Source organism: Thunnus albacares, chromosome 6 (genome assembly GCF_914725855.1).
Source record: "Thunnus albacares chromosome 6, fThuAlb1.1, whole genome shotgun sequence".
NCBI classification, from domain to species: Eukaryota; Metazoa; Chordata; class Actinopteri; order Scombriformes; family Scombridae; genus Thunnus; species Thunnus albacares.
In genome coordinates this window covers 13070234-13082092 of record NC_058111.1, presented here as the reverse complement: position 1 = coordinate 13082092, position 11859 = coordinate 13070234, and the positions used below count along the sequence as shown (strand labels likewise).

Sequence of the window (11859 nt, the reverse complement as noted above, 5' to 3'; positions counted from 1 at the left end):
TAATTAATTAATTTCGGTCCAGGTCTTCTGCAGCTCTTCTCCAGTCCAATCACTCAAAGGATTTTTAAATTTGGCAACGTAAACGTTTTTTAATGAATGGCTTATGACTAATTAAAAAGGTTTAGTAAATGATTTATTAGCAATTATACAGCATTATGTTACAACATATAAAGGGGGTGCCTCATTTCAAACGTATTATGACTTGCACTATATATTCCTGGGGAAAAGTTAATTTTCCCTTATGTTGTGTTGTCAGCATAAAGCATCTCCAAAATATTTTTTTGCCACTGAAAACATGGCTTTGATTAAATATATTTTGCGAGATTGAGGGTTCTTTCATTCAAAATCTATTTTGAAACAAATATGTAACAAATATGTGAGCTGTATTATTTTTTGCACTAACATGCTTTTTAAGGGGGTTTCCCCATGACACTGGTTTCCTTTGAGAACAGCGCACTATTTAACAGGAGGTCCATTATTCCGTTTGTGCGGATTAATCCACGTGTGTGAGAAGGCACTGCTTGTCAGTCAGACTTTGAACAGTGCACTGGCGCTCATCACCGCTAATCTCTGGCCGCTGTCTGTCATCAACGACGCTGCTACTGACAGTTACCAGCGACGAGCTCAGAAATATAGATTAGGATGAACAATTGCTAAGAGAGAGATAAGAAACCGGAGGGCAACAGTGTAAAGGGACCGGAGCGGAGATTAAACGTTAGCTAACGCCGTTTAACGTTAACGTTACTCGGGAGTTGCGATGGTCCAGTCAAGGGATATTTTTCTAGCCTTGCTTCTTGTGGGCTGTACAGGTAAGAAAATCTCACATTCACCACTAACTACGCGTTTTTTTTAAGCTATTAATGTTTATGTTTCATTATGTTAAATCTAGCTCATCCTCAATAACCGTTAATAGTGGTCAGGACCGCAGTAGGCACACACTCGCCTCCTGGTCTACCCTTCTCCCTCCGCCCGCAGGCACTCTCGTTAAGCAGGTGCAACGGTAACGGTACTGCGACTGCTGCTAATTAGCTTACTGGCGAGCTGTTTTTTATAAGTAAAGACAGCTTGCTGCCATTGTGTTTGGGTAACCATTTTCTCTGGTCAACACACTCAAACAGCGGGCTACATAACCGCTGTTCATTGCGTGACCACCATGTACGCTGACTTAGCGTCATTATATATTAAATAAAACATGATGCTCCATAGGGTTAGCATTTGTAATTGTATTAGTAAGGATGTGGGCACTGTGTGAATGTAAATATGGCATGGAGATTGTTTTTTTCTCTCTCTCCATTTACTGTCGTGTTGGCGTTAGCCATGCTCGGATGGGACGTGTTTGTTGTTGATATGGAGTGATGCTGGGCTCCTCATACACACTCAGCCTCCATGGCTGAGTCACAGTCTCTCAGTTAAAGGTACATTGTACAAAATAAAACACTTTGTAGTGCACCTGTCAGTGTGTGCAGGTGCGATGATGCTATTGAGGAGGGGCACTTGACAATGGGTGCATGCTTGCATAAAGTACATCAAGGGTCTTTCACGGGCAGTGATGGTTTATCTGGTCATGCACACTGAAAGCACATAGCAAGCACAACTTCTACTCTGAATCATCTGTTATGTAATCTGATGCCATGATAAAGGCTTTGAAATGAGATCCTCTAAGTTGGTAAAAAAAAATAAAAATGTGTCGTTATGTAAGTCTAATTGAAGGAGATTTGTGTTAAATTACATTTTTGATAACCTTAGCACATCCCCTTTTTTTTAAATTGAAATCAGTAATTTGGCATGTGAGGGCTTATGGGTTGGAGTAGCACTCACAGCACAGGGTTTTCGTGGGATAGCCTTTTAATCCTTTATGTACAATCCGATATGTGCAGGGGTGTTCCTCAGGCAGGAGAGCAAAACGCAGAGGGAGTGGAGCCCTCACTGCATTGTAATGGTAATGAAATTCATCTTATCTTTATTGGGAGTAGAGATTTACAAGAGTTCATGATTGATTCTTTTTCTTGTTCTTCCTTTCACCATCATTTCAGACACTTGTTTCATACTGCTTTTTTTGTTCTGTATCTACCGCCGAACACTCTTAAACACAACCCTAGAGGACGGTCATACTACAGCATGTTAAATTATAAGCTACTTGTGAACAACGTGAGGAAACCTTGTTAGTTTAATCAAAGAATTAGATGAGATCTAAAAAATGATAGAGAATAACTTCTGAAACCCATGAAAATGTCCTATTCTGTTTGAGAGGGAACATCTTTTTTAAGTTTTTGTGTCACTGATAACCTTGTTGGAACATCAGACACTGGAAGAAACGTGTGCGACTGGAGTTACTCCAAATGAACAGTCTTGTTCATACAGTCATTAGCCAGATATATATAGCACAGCCTGATGGATACTGAATTTTTGAGGCTGATATAGACATTTGAGAGTTCATGCTAACCCATAGCATGAACAAATATTTCCCATTAGGATCCCTTAAATTACCAAGTTATGTACTAAGTGGGACATTTTGTAGTTGAGAAATATCAGTGGATGTAATGGTGACACTGTCTCTAAATGACCTTTAAGAAATATCTTCTGTTATGCAGTTTTTTATGGCTGCAACTTACGATCATTTTCTCACTCAGTTGATTAATCGTTTGACTATGAAATGTTAAAAATGGTGAAAAAATGGCCTTCACAATCTCTCAGAGGCTACTGTGATGCTCTTTTTTTGTCTGACTAACAGTCTATAATGTCAAGATATTCAATTAAATGTCAAATATGAAAAGGAAAAACAGCAAATCTTCACATTTGAGAACTTGGAACCATCAAATATTTGGCATTATTGCTTGAAAAATGACTGAGATGATTAATCAATTATCAGAATAGTTGCCGATAAATTTCTGACGATCAACTAATTGTTGCAACACTACGATTTTTTGTTATTTATCTTCCAACATGTGCTATATCTGCAATGAGCTGATATGGCTAATGTCAGCTTGGTTGATTTATCTGTGATTATATGACATCATAAGGATAAAGCAGGGAATTTAGGATCTGGTTTTGGCTTGATTCCCAGTTGACAACTTCCAAGCGTTACCTTACTGTCAGTTAACGTCCCACTTCTGATATAATGTAGACCACGACTCTCTCATACAACTCATGCAGCATCACTGAAGCTAAAATTATAGTGTTTGTTTGTATTCCTCTTATTTAATCTACTTTTGTAGCGTTTGTAATGTTCTGCACAAATGTCAGAAATAGTAGTTTTATAAATGATGATTTTAAATCTTGAATAGTTGAATGCAAATCAAAAGAAAATCCTAATCTTTTTATAGATGGTTATATGGCATAGATGCAGTATTTATGACTGAACCGAGATTGAGGAGGGATTAGCTATCGTTCTCTTCCTTCTCCTCTATGCCTGCTGCATACTCAATGGGCCTGTTGAGCCTCTTGACATAATTATTAATTGATCTTCTTCAAACTGATATCTGGAATGTAGAATATTTTCAAGACTGCATTTCTGGCAGGAAATGAAATATAGCCTCCAACAATCAAAGCAATGGAAATGAAGTAAGACTGGGCAAGATAAGAGATGAGTTGTGAATGTCCTCAACCTGTGGGATTGATGAATGCATCGCAGTCACCATATGGCTCCTTCGAACAGGATATTTACGGCTTTCTAGTTTACAGTAGGATTGTTTCACTTAGCCTACGTTACATCATCAGCCGGATCATGTGGAAATGATGACGTTGCTCATCTCCATGCTGCTCCATTTACCGAGCAGGATGGAACCATGGCTGACTGCAGGCCGACTTACAAAGGCTCCAGACTTCCTTACGTATGACTTAGCTTGATGAGGATAGAAATCCACACTGCCAAAAGCAATGGCAGCAAGTCCAATAGCTTCAGCTTGATAAAGCGATTATTTCAGAGTAGTGTGTGCACATTGTGTGCTGCCAGCAGTGTTTCCCATATTTAGAATTTATTTGGGCGGTGCACCAAATTAGATTTCCCTCCCCCAAAAAAGACACAGCATGTCTCTTTTTTAATGCAGCTTTCACTCTTCAATCACCTGCATGACCTCAGCCAGCCAGTTTAAACAATTACACAGCTCGAGTGAGTGCAGCGACCATCACAGTTCGTCCCTAAAAAACCAAACAAAACAAAAAAAATATTACAGCTCAGCATGGTCATCCCTCTCAGTGAGGCTACAGGAAAAATGCGTATGATTAGTGCTGCAATTGATGATTGATTTCCTTATCTGTTAATCTTTTTTGATTAGTTGATTGATGTAGTTTTAATTGTGAAAAAGGCCTGTCACATTTACTCTTTGCACATGTTGATCTCTTCAAATTTCTTCTTTTGGCAAGTACTGTTGCAGCAGCAAATCCCAAAAGTTTGAGTTTAATATGATATAAACATATAAAACAGAGGGCATTTTTAATTGCTTATATTTGAGAAGCTAAAACCAGCAAATGTTTGACATTTTGCTTAATAAATTACTTAGAAGATAAACTGATTATCAGCATTATCATCAATTTAATTTTCTGTCAATCAATTTATCTTGTCAGCACTACATATGATCATGTCTTGGTAAGCCACAGTGCTGCTTCAGTGTCCTTTATTGGACCGGAAACGCTAAACATGTTTTAACATTCCAATAAAAACCACCAAAGAAAGCAAATTTGTTGCTGTTGGAAGCAGAATGAATCTCTATAAAGCAGCTGCAACAGTGATGCTACTGTTTTGGGCTTTTGCAGTCTTTGCTAAACCAGACTGGCCTTCAGCCAGTGTCTAGCAGTAGTATTATGCCAAATCATATTAACATCAGAAGGATACATTCACCTTTGGAGAAAGATCTATTAGGGAAATCCAGCCAAAACAGGTACAGGGCTCGGTCTGGTTTATCTTTTAACCTCAATTTTCTGTGATTTTTGTTTTGTCGTCTCAAATAACTGAACCTGCCAACGACTGAATGTCTCCTGACAAGCCACTGCTACGCTTTAGAGGATGTTTACTGCACCAGAATTTGTTTCAGAATGGAACTTTGGATGGAAAAAACACCACTACTGGAATGGGTGACAATTTCTGGGAAACAACAGTATGTGTATTTTAGGTATTTTATTTACTCAGACTAGTAATTTTGACCAATTCATATGTCATTTAACCCTGAAACAGTCAGTGAAACACCCATTCCTTACAAATCAGATGTAGTCTTACTTTAAAGCTCCCACTTTCAGCATCACTTTCACATCATTTTTAAAAATCTCACAGATGCTAAAGGTTTTCATTCACTATCAGGGACAAGAAGAAAGAGAGGCTGTGGTTTTTGTTCCAGCCAGGACTACTTGACTCTTTGGTGATGGGGAGTAGATCAGACAGATCCAGGTCTGAGAGAGTTGAGAGGAGATGCATTGCCTTAGGACGCTAAAAAGATGACATTACACGTGCACGTGACCCTGTGAAGCACTGTGAGAGGGACATAAACATCCTTTCCTAAGGGCTTGCTCACAGAAGAGGCACAGACTGTCGGATCAGTAGCTGTTTTTTAGGTGGCTAGCCTCTGTAGTGGGAGCATCCTTTATTTCATTCCTGCAAGGTGTCAGATATATAATAATTTTAGGAATTCATAATAATCAGTTATAATTTAAAAATGTACGAACCAGGTTCAACAGAGAACTGACTGGAAAAACTTGTTTGACACATTTCTTTTTAGCTAAAGATTATACTATGTCTGCTGCTCTAAAAATTGAAAACATGCTAAGATCTCAGTGCTATTAGGAAATTAGAACATTGTGTCCTTGTCATTCATCAAATTAAAAAAAAAAGAGGCCAGCACTTTGAACACAGGATCCCTGTGGACATGTAACCTTAGATTGGCACCTTTAGGCATTATATGACTTCGCTCTGCTTCGGAGCTTTTGCTTTGTCGGACTAAAGGAAGTTGTGACGGGGTGTTGCAGACTGTCAAAGTTTTGTTAAGCATGCAGTTATCTGCTGGAAATAGGATTAACATACTGATTTGTATGTCTTAAGCACTCAAGTAATGCTGTAGGCAGGAAATGTTATAATTACCTGTTTGTAAATAGATGAGTTTATCATTGATTGCTGAAGCCACATTTGGGCTGCCAGCTCCCTTTGCCTTGGTGAAAACAACTTTTAGCCATTTCAATTTGTATTTTCTTTTTTGATTCTCATTTTCCCCAAGACCAGTCATCTTCAGCTATGTAAATGCTTGTTGCACTTGGCAAAATGCATCACCTCCTCTCACCAGGCTATTCATTTGCAAATAAAGACTGTTTTCCCCTTTTTTGTTCAGGCTGTTATGAACCGGGAGCACCTCCTGGCTCTCTTTCTGCCTTTCCATGTCTTACTTGGCAACAAGAAAAGTAGGGAGAGACAGGACTCTTGTGACCTAAACTAAGTCATCAGAGACTTGTCTGTGGCCCATGTGGCCATTGAAAGAGGAAATGAGTTTACAATGTCACTATCTATGCTGGGAGGAACTGTGTCCAGATTTACAAGAGATGCAGATGGGTCTTCTCAACTCAAAACTCCTGAAAGCGGAGCTTACAGTATGTCTGATTTGCGAAAAATAAGTGTCTCATCTTACCGTGATAAAGCAATATGCTGTTGGCTAGGATTTAGCTTTCAATTTCTTTTATGTAGTGTGAAGGGAAGCAGTGTGTGTCTTCTCATGCATCCATGCACATCATGGTACATTCATTATTGAAACACTATAGGATGCATTACTATGCACGGAGCAGGGAAAATTCGGGTTGCTACGCCTCAGGCTTTCTTTTTATGCTCTTACCATAGTGTGTCACCCTTTCTAACATTATACTCTTTTACAGGCTTAGTCATTGCCTGTAATCTTAGAGATACCTCAGTTTCACACAAAGTGATGACATGCATTAATATTATTATGGAGAAAAAATCCCATCATTAAAGTATTGAAGTGACACTCATTCAGTAGAAAGCTGTTATTTTTAATCTCTAATTAGATCACAGTAAGAAGGCACTATCTCCAGAGGAGCTGTGGCAGCTATAGCTGTTTCTCATCTACTCAACGTGCAGGATCCACTTCGAAATGATGTCAGTGATTCCCACAGATATAGTCACTAAAGTATATTTTGACCCATTTAGCATTTTACACTCAAGAGTTTTGTCCTGAGTGTTGTAATGCATAACACTGGAAGGCGGTTCATTGCATTCAACTCCAATTTGAGTATTTTATATGTAATCTTGAACAGCAATTCCAGGTAGGAGGAATGATCTTCTTTTTATTAATTTATTAGCCCACAGCTACAGGGATCAGGCAGCTAAATGTCATATTATTCTGGAGTTGAGCATATTTTAAGGGTATATATCTTGGTATTAGGAGTTTTGGAGTACTAGTAAGAGAAGAAAAAATAGCTAATTGCTATCACTGGGGATGGGAATTAACCTCATTTCATCTTTTTTTTCATGCAGAGTAATCTAAAATTATGTAATAGACTTGTCCAAAGATAGAAAGAAACCTGTTTTTAATGTGTAGCAAAAATATAAATCCTTTAAATACAATGGACATGATGAACTTTGTCATCATGGTTCTGTATCAAATGACCTTGTGAGTTTTTGTCATATTTAGTCAACCTCATCCTGTTTTTTTAATTCAAGTTTTAGTTGACTGAAAGTCTGGGCATTTTATTCTTATCTTAGCCAAAGAAAACTAAGTATTTGAGTATAATTTTAGTCAGTGGCATTTTAGTATTTTCTTTTAGCCATCAGGTTATAATGAACATTTCAGACAATCTAGTGTAGCCAAAACCAATAATCTTCTGGCATTTTAGTCAAACTTATTTTACATAAGATTGAAGAAAAACGCGGGTTGAATGATTAAGAATGCAACTTTGCAGAAAGTGTCTGGTCTGATGGTATCAATTTAAGGAATACATCAAGACATGGAACATGTTCTGATTTATAACAATAACAACAACCATGATAAGGACAGGTAACGTTATACGCTGCTGTTTTAATCAATACAGCTGTCTACACAGGCCACACAATGGCTCATGTTTCACTCGCGCTATATACACGTTAACATGACCTGGAGTCTATTTTCCTCTGTTTTATGCATGTAACTACATTCATTGTGTATTGGGCTCTGAGTGCTTCCTAACATGGGTCACCTACACTCAACACTGCACCTGAACACCTCCAGTGTAGACACACAGACGGAGCACTTGCTGCTGTTGCTGCTCCGCTAACGTGCTGCTCACGCCTCCTGTGAGTCCATAATATTTTGTCTCCACTTTTTTGTCAACAGAAATAAAGAGAGATTTTGGTAAAGTTTTTATTTATTTATTTTTAATTTCATTTTAGTCTTGATATAGTCACAGTAAGTTAATGACGTCGGGGGCCGTCTCGTCATCATCTCATCTTAGTCATGGAAAAAAAGGTTCTTGACGAACATAGTTAGTCATAGCTTTTGTTAACAAAATTAGCATTGGCCGTAAATATGCTTTACTTTCAGAATTCTGTGTATAAATGTACATAGTTGTTTCAGTAGCTGACGAGTCACACAGTGATTATTTTACTTTGTTTTTTCATTAATTCCCGTAGCCATTTATTTTAGATTATTGTCCTTTCTGTTTGAACATAATACCAAGGTGATAATTTGGGCCCAGTGCAATCTGAGATCCTAACATTCACTTTGACCTTTTTTATTTGGACAGCACATGCAGGCTTGTGATGATTGATCCCAATGAATAATGAATGAGTAACGGTGGGGACATTACACCACCTCTTACCGACATTGGCCTTGGTACAGCTTGCACTCTGTAATAAGTGGGAAAATACTGCTGTTGCTGAGGCCCTTATAACAGATGGTATTGTGAAATTAACATTTTAATATGTATCTTCCCCTTCTCTTCCCACAACCAGCTCTCATTACACTGACGTGTATGTAGCTGCTAAGTGGACAGCCATGTATTTCCTCTAATACACATGGAGTCACGACAACCTTTTTTATTTTTTCCACAGAGAGTAGCTTCACCAGGAGGGTGTAACGCACACAGCGATTCACACTATAAACCCCAGATCCCATCTCCTTTCATACACAGACACCTCAACCAATCAGTTGTAACCACAGAGCCTGGGTGTGGAATGAATTTCAAGAGGATATGGAGGATAATTTTGAGGTATTTTCAATCAGGTTGCTGAATTACTGACATTAACAGGTGATATCACCAAGAACTGGATGGAGCACTCAGCAGAAAAAAACCACTGAACAGGAGGTGTAGCTGGAAGATTCGAGGGGATTAGAGTCCATCTTTGAGTCAGAAGTCACTGGAGTACTACAGTTAACTCCTCAGTGGCAGGGTGTTGGGGGGGTGAAGAGATTTGTCATGAACAGCTGAAGGCTTTGGATATCATCGAGCTTGGTAACCAGTACACCACTACGTCCCTGTTTTTATGGTGTTTACTGACTTCTGTGTGTTTAGAGCCTCGTAAGTCTGTGTTATTCTTAGGCTTATGACAGTGTTTCGTGTGTTATTCTATGTGCGGTGCTATAGGAGTATGGGGTGTAGGCGAGCCGCAATTGCATTCTTCCCCTGTAAACACGAGCTGTGTTTGCAATTTTGGCATTAACTCAAGCACAGTCAGTGTTGGCATTGGACTCTGACAAGGGTTGACTTGTGACCTTTACTGTGTATGATACTCATGGACAGGATATCAAGGCACAGTGTTTGGTGACATTGGCATTCTTGTTAATTGTGTTGTGATTCTGGCTTCTCTGAACAATGACACAAAGCAATGCTGTCAAACTTTCAACAGTTTACTGATCAGCCTTCACCTTTGGATACAATTGCTTGGTATTGACCAAGGTTCTCAGCAGGGTGACTGTCTCAGTCTGTTGATATAATGACTTAATAGGGTGTCTCTGGCTGTCACTGCCTGCTTAACACACCTTAGTTCCAATCAGGCTCTGCCATGTTGCTCAATTTTGGCTCCAGTAACTGATGGCAGTGAAGTATAAAGTCAAATCCTGGCCCTACAAATATCCGGAGGCCCAAAATACTGAAGATCTGGGGAATCCAGGCAGTTTTATCTCCTGCTTCTTCGTGCATTCCAACAAACATAATTAGCATATTTGCAGGTGGAAAGCTTGGGAGGATCTTTGTCCTCGTTACTGCACTTACTGGTTGGTTGGGGTGCCGGTCCGGTGGACGTGGAACAGGAGGAGATAGCTTTAAACCTGCCATGCATGATGCCCTAGTGGTGAAGCACATGGACGAACATGTCTGTCTGCAGCACCCCCAGGTGAATAGGAGGGTTAGTATTAAGAAGGACTGCAGTGCATAGGAAACTGAGCAATCCCAAAGTGGAAGAAAACGGGGACAGTCTTATGTATCTGGAAAGAAAAATATGTAGGATTAAATTAGTTACATTAAATTACATTAAATAAGTTCAAGTAGACTTAATTCCCAAATATTTGTACCACAAAGTTCGTGAACCCTCCATATTTCACCTCCATATGTGCAAACCCCCATACACTAAGGCAGTAATAAAAAGAGATGGAACACTGTTGGCCATGTCTTATACTATTTTATCTCAATGTTAAATTATGACAACAAATTATGAAACAAACCAATTTGACAAAAATATTCTAATCACAATGAAATGTTTTTTTATTATAATACCAAATTAGGCATATTATTGTAATATTAAGGGTCTTAGAATTATGTGGTGCTCACAAATAGTCAAGTGATGATTATTATGATATGATCACATTTTACTATAACACTTGACAATTGAGTTTTTCTGTCCAAACGTTTACAGTTGACAGTAGAAAATACAAACCCACCATGGCTTGTTCTAGCATTTGTGTAGCATTAGCTCATTCATGCTGGTGTGATGTTATAACAAAGGTGCACAGTTACAGCAAAACAATCCTCATATTATCATAATAATTAAATGTGTGATTACGATTATTAAGTATGATGGTCACACATTTCATGAACTGAACTGCTTAATACAGGTAAAAACTATTATCCTTTATTTTTTTCCTGTTCTTCTAAATTATTCACTAAAGACTAGATGTCGATACAGAACAGAAGATAAGTTGGAGAATAATTTTTCACCCCTGAGACAATTGATATGACAAATCCCATGCCTAATTGAATAGCTCTAGGTCTTAAATCTTAGATTGAATGAATGAAACATGCAGACATTAAATTGGTACCATTCTTTTGGATTAGTTCTTTGGATCTCAGTATTCACAGACAGTGCCATTTGACACTTGCATTGCTAAAATCTTAATGATTCTTATTCACGGTTAAGAGTGTGCAATGGAGAGTGAGAAGATAAAAGGAGAGGAAGGACAAGAGAAGAGTCGCAAGGTTACAAATCTGACTTAAACATATGACGTGAATACATAATAAGATTTTTAGTTTAATGTACCACCAGGCCAACCCAAGACTTTGACTGGTTTTATTAAAGGACCAGTGTGTAAGCTTTAGAGGGATCTAGCAGTGAGGTTGCAGATTGCAACCAAATGACCACCCTTCCAACCTACGGTGGCTGCGACACTTGCAAAAAAATGTGAAAAGACCTTTCTAGAGCCAGCGTATAGTTATCCATTCTGGGCTACTGTAGAAACATGCGGGTGCAACATGGTGGCCTCTGTGGAAGGGGACTCGCTCCCTATGTAGACATAAAGGGCTCATTCTGCGGAAACAAAAACACTACAATTCTTATTTTCAGACAATTCAGATAAATCTTACACACTGGTCCTTTAAAAGGAGTAGAGTAAAAATGCAGTATTGAGACAAAACTTAATATATAATATAGTGCAGTCTTTTTTAACAGAACTTTTTTAGTGT

General features: G+C 38.6%; 1 protein-coding gene across 13 annotated transcripts in view; it reads left to right on the top strand.

Annotated features, from left to right (window-relative positions):
- Positions 1-500: 500 nt before the first annotated feature.
- The window catches only part of ncam1b (neural cell adhesion molecule 1b), a 73265-nt gene continuing 61906 nt past the window's right edge, over positions 501-11859 (top strand). For 7 of the 13 annotated variants that reach the window (XM_044353998.1, XM_044353997.1, XM_044353994.1 and 4 more), the window contains exon 1: positions 502-809. In XM_044353998.1, coding sequence (XP_044209933.1) covers positions 758-809 — 52 coding nt within the window. In that variant the 5' untranslated portion in view covers positions 502-757. Of the gene's footprint in view, positions 810-11859 lie in introns of all 13 variants that reach the window. The other 6 variants (XM_044353995.1, XM_044353990.1, XM_044353991.1 and 3 more) reach the window with 1 other exon arrangement.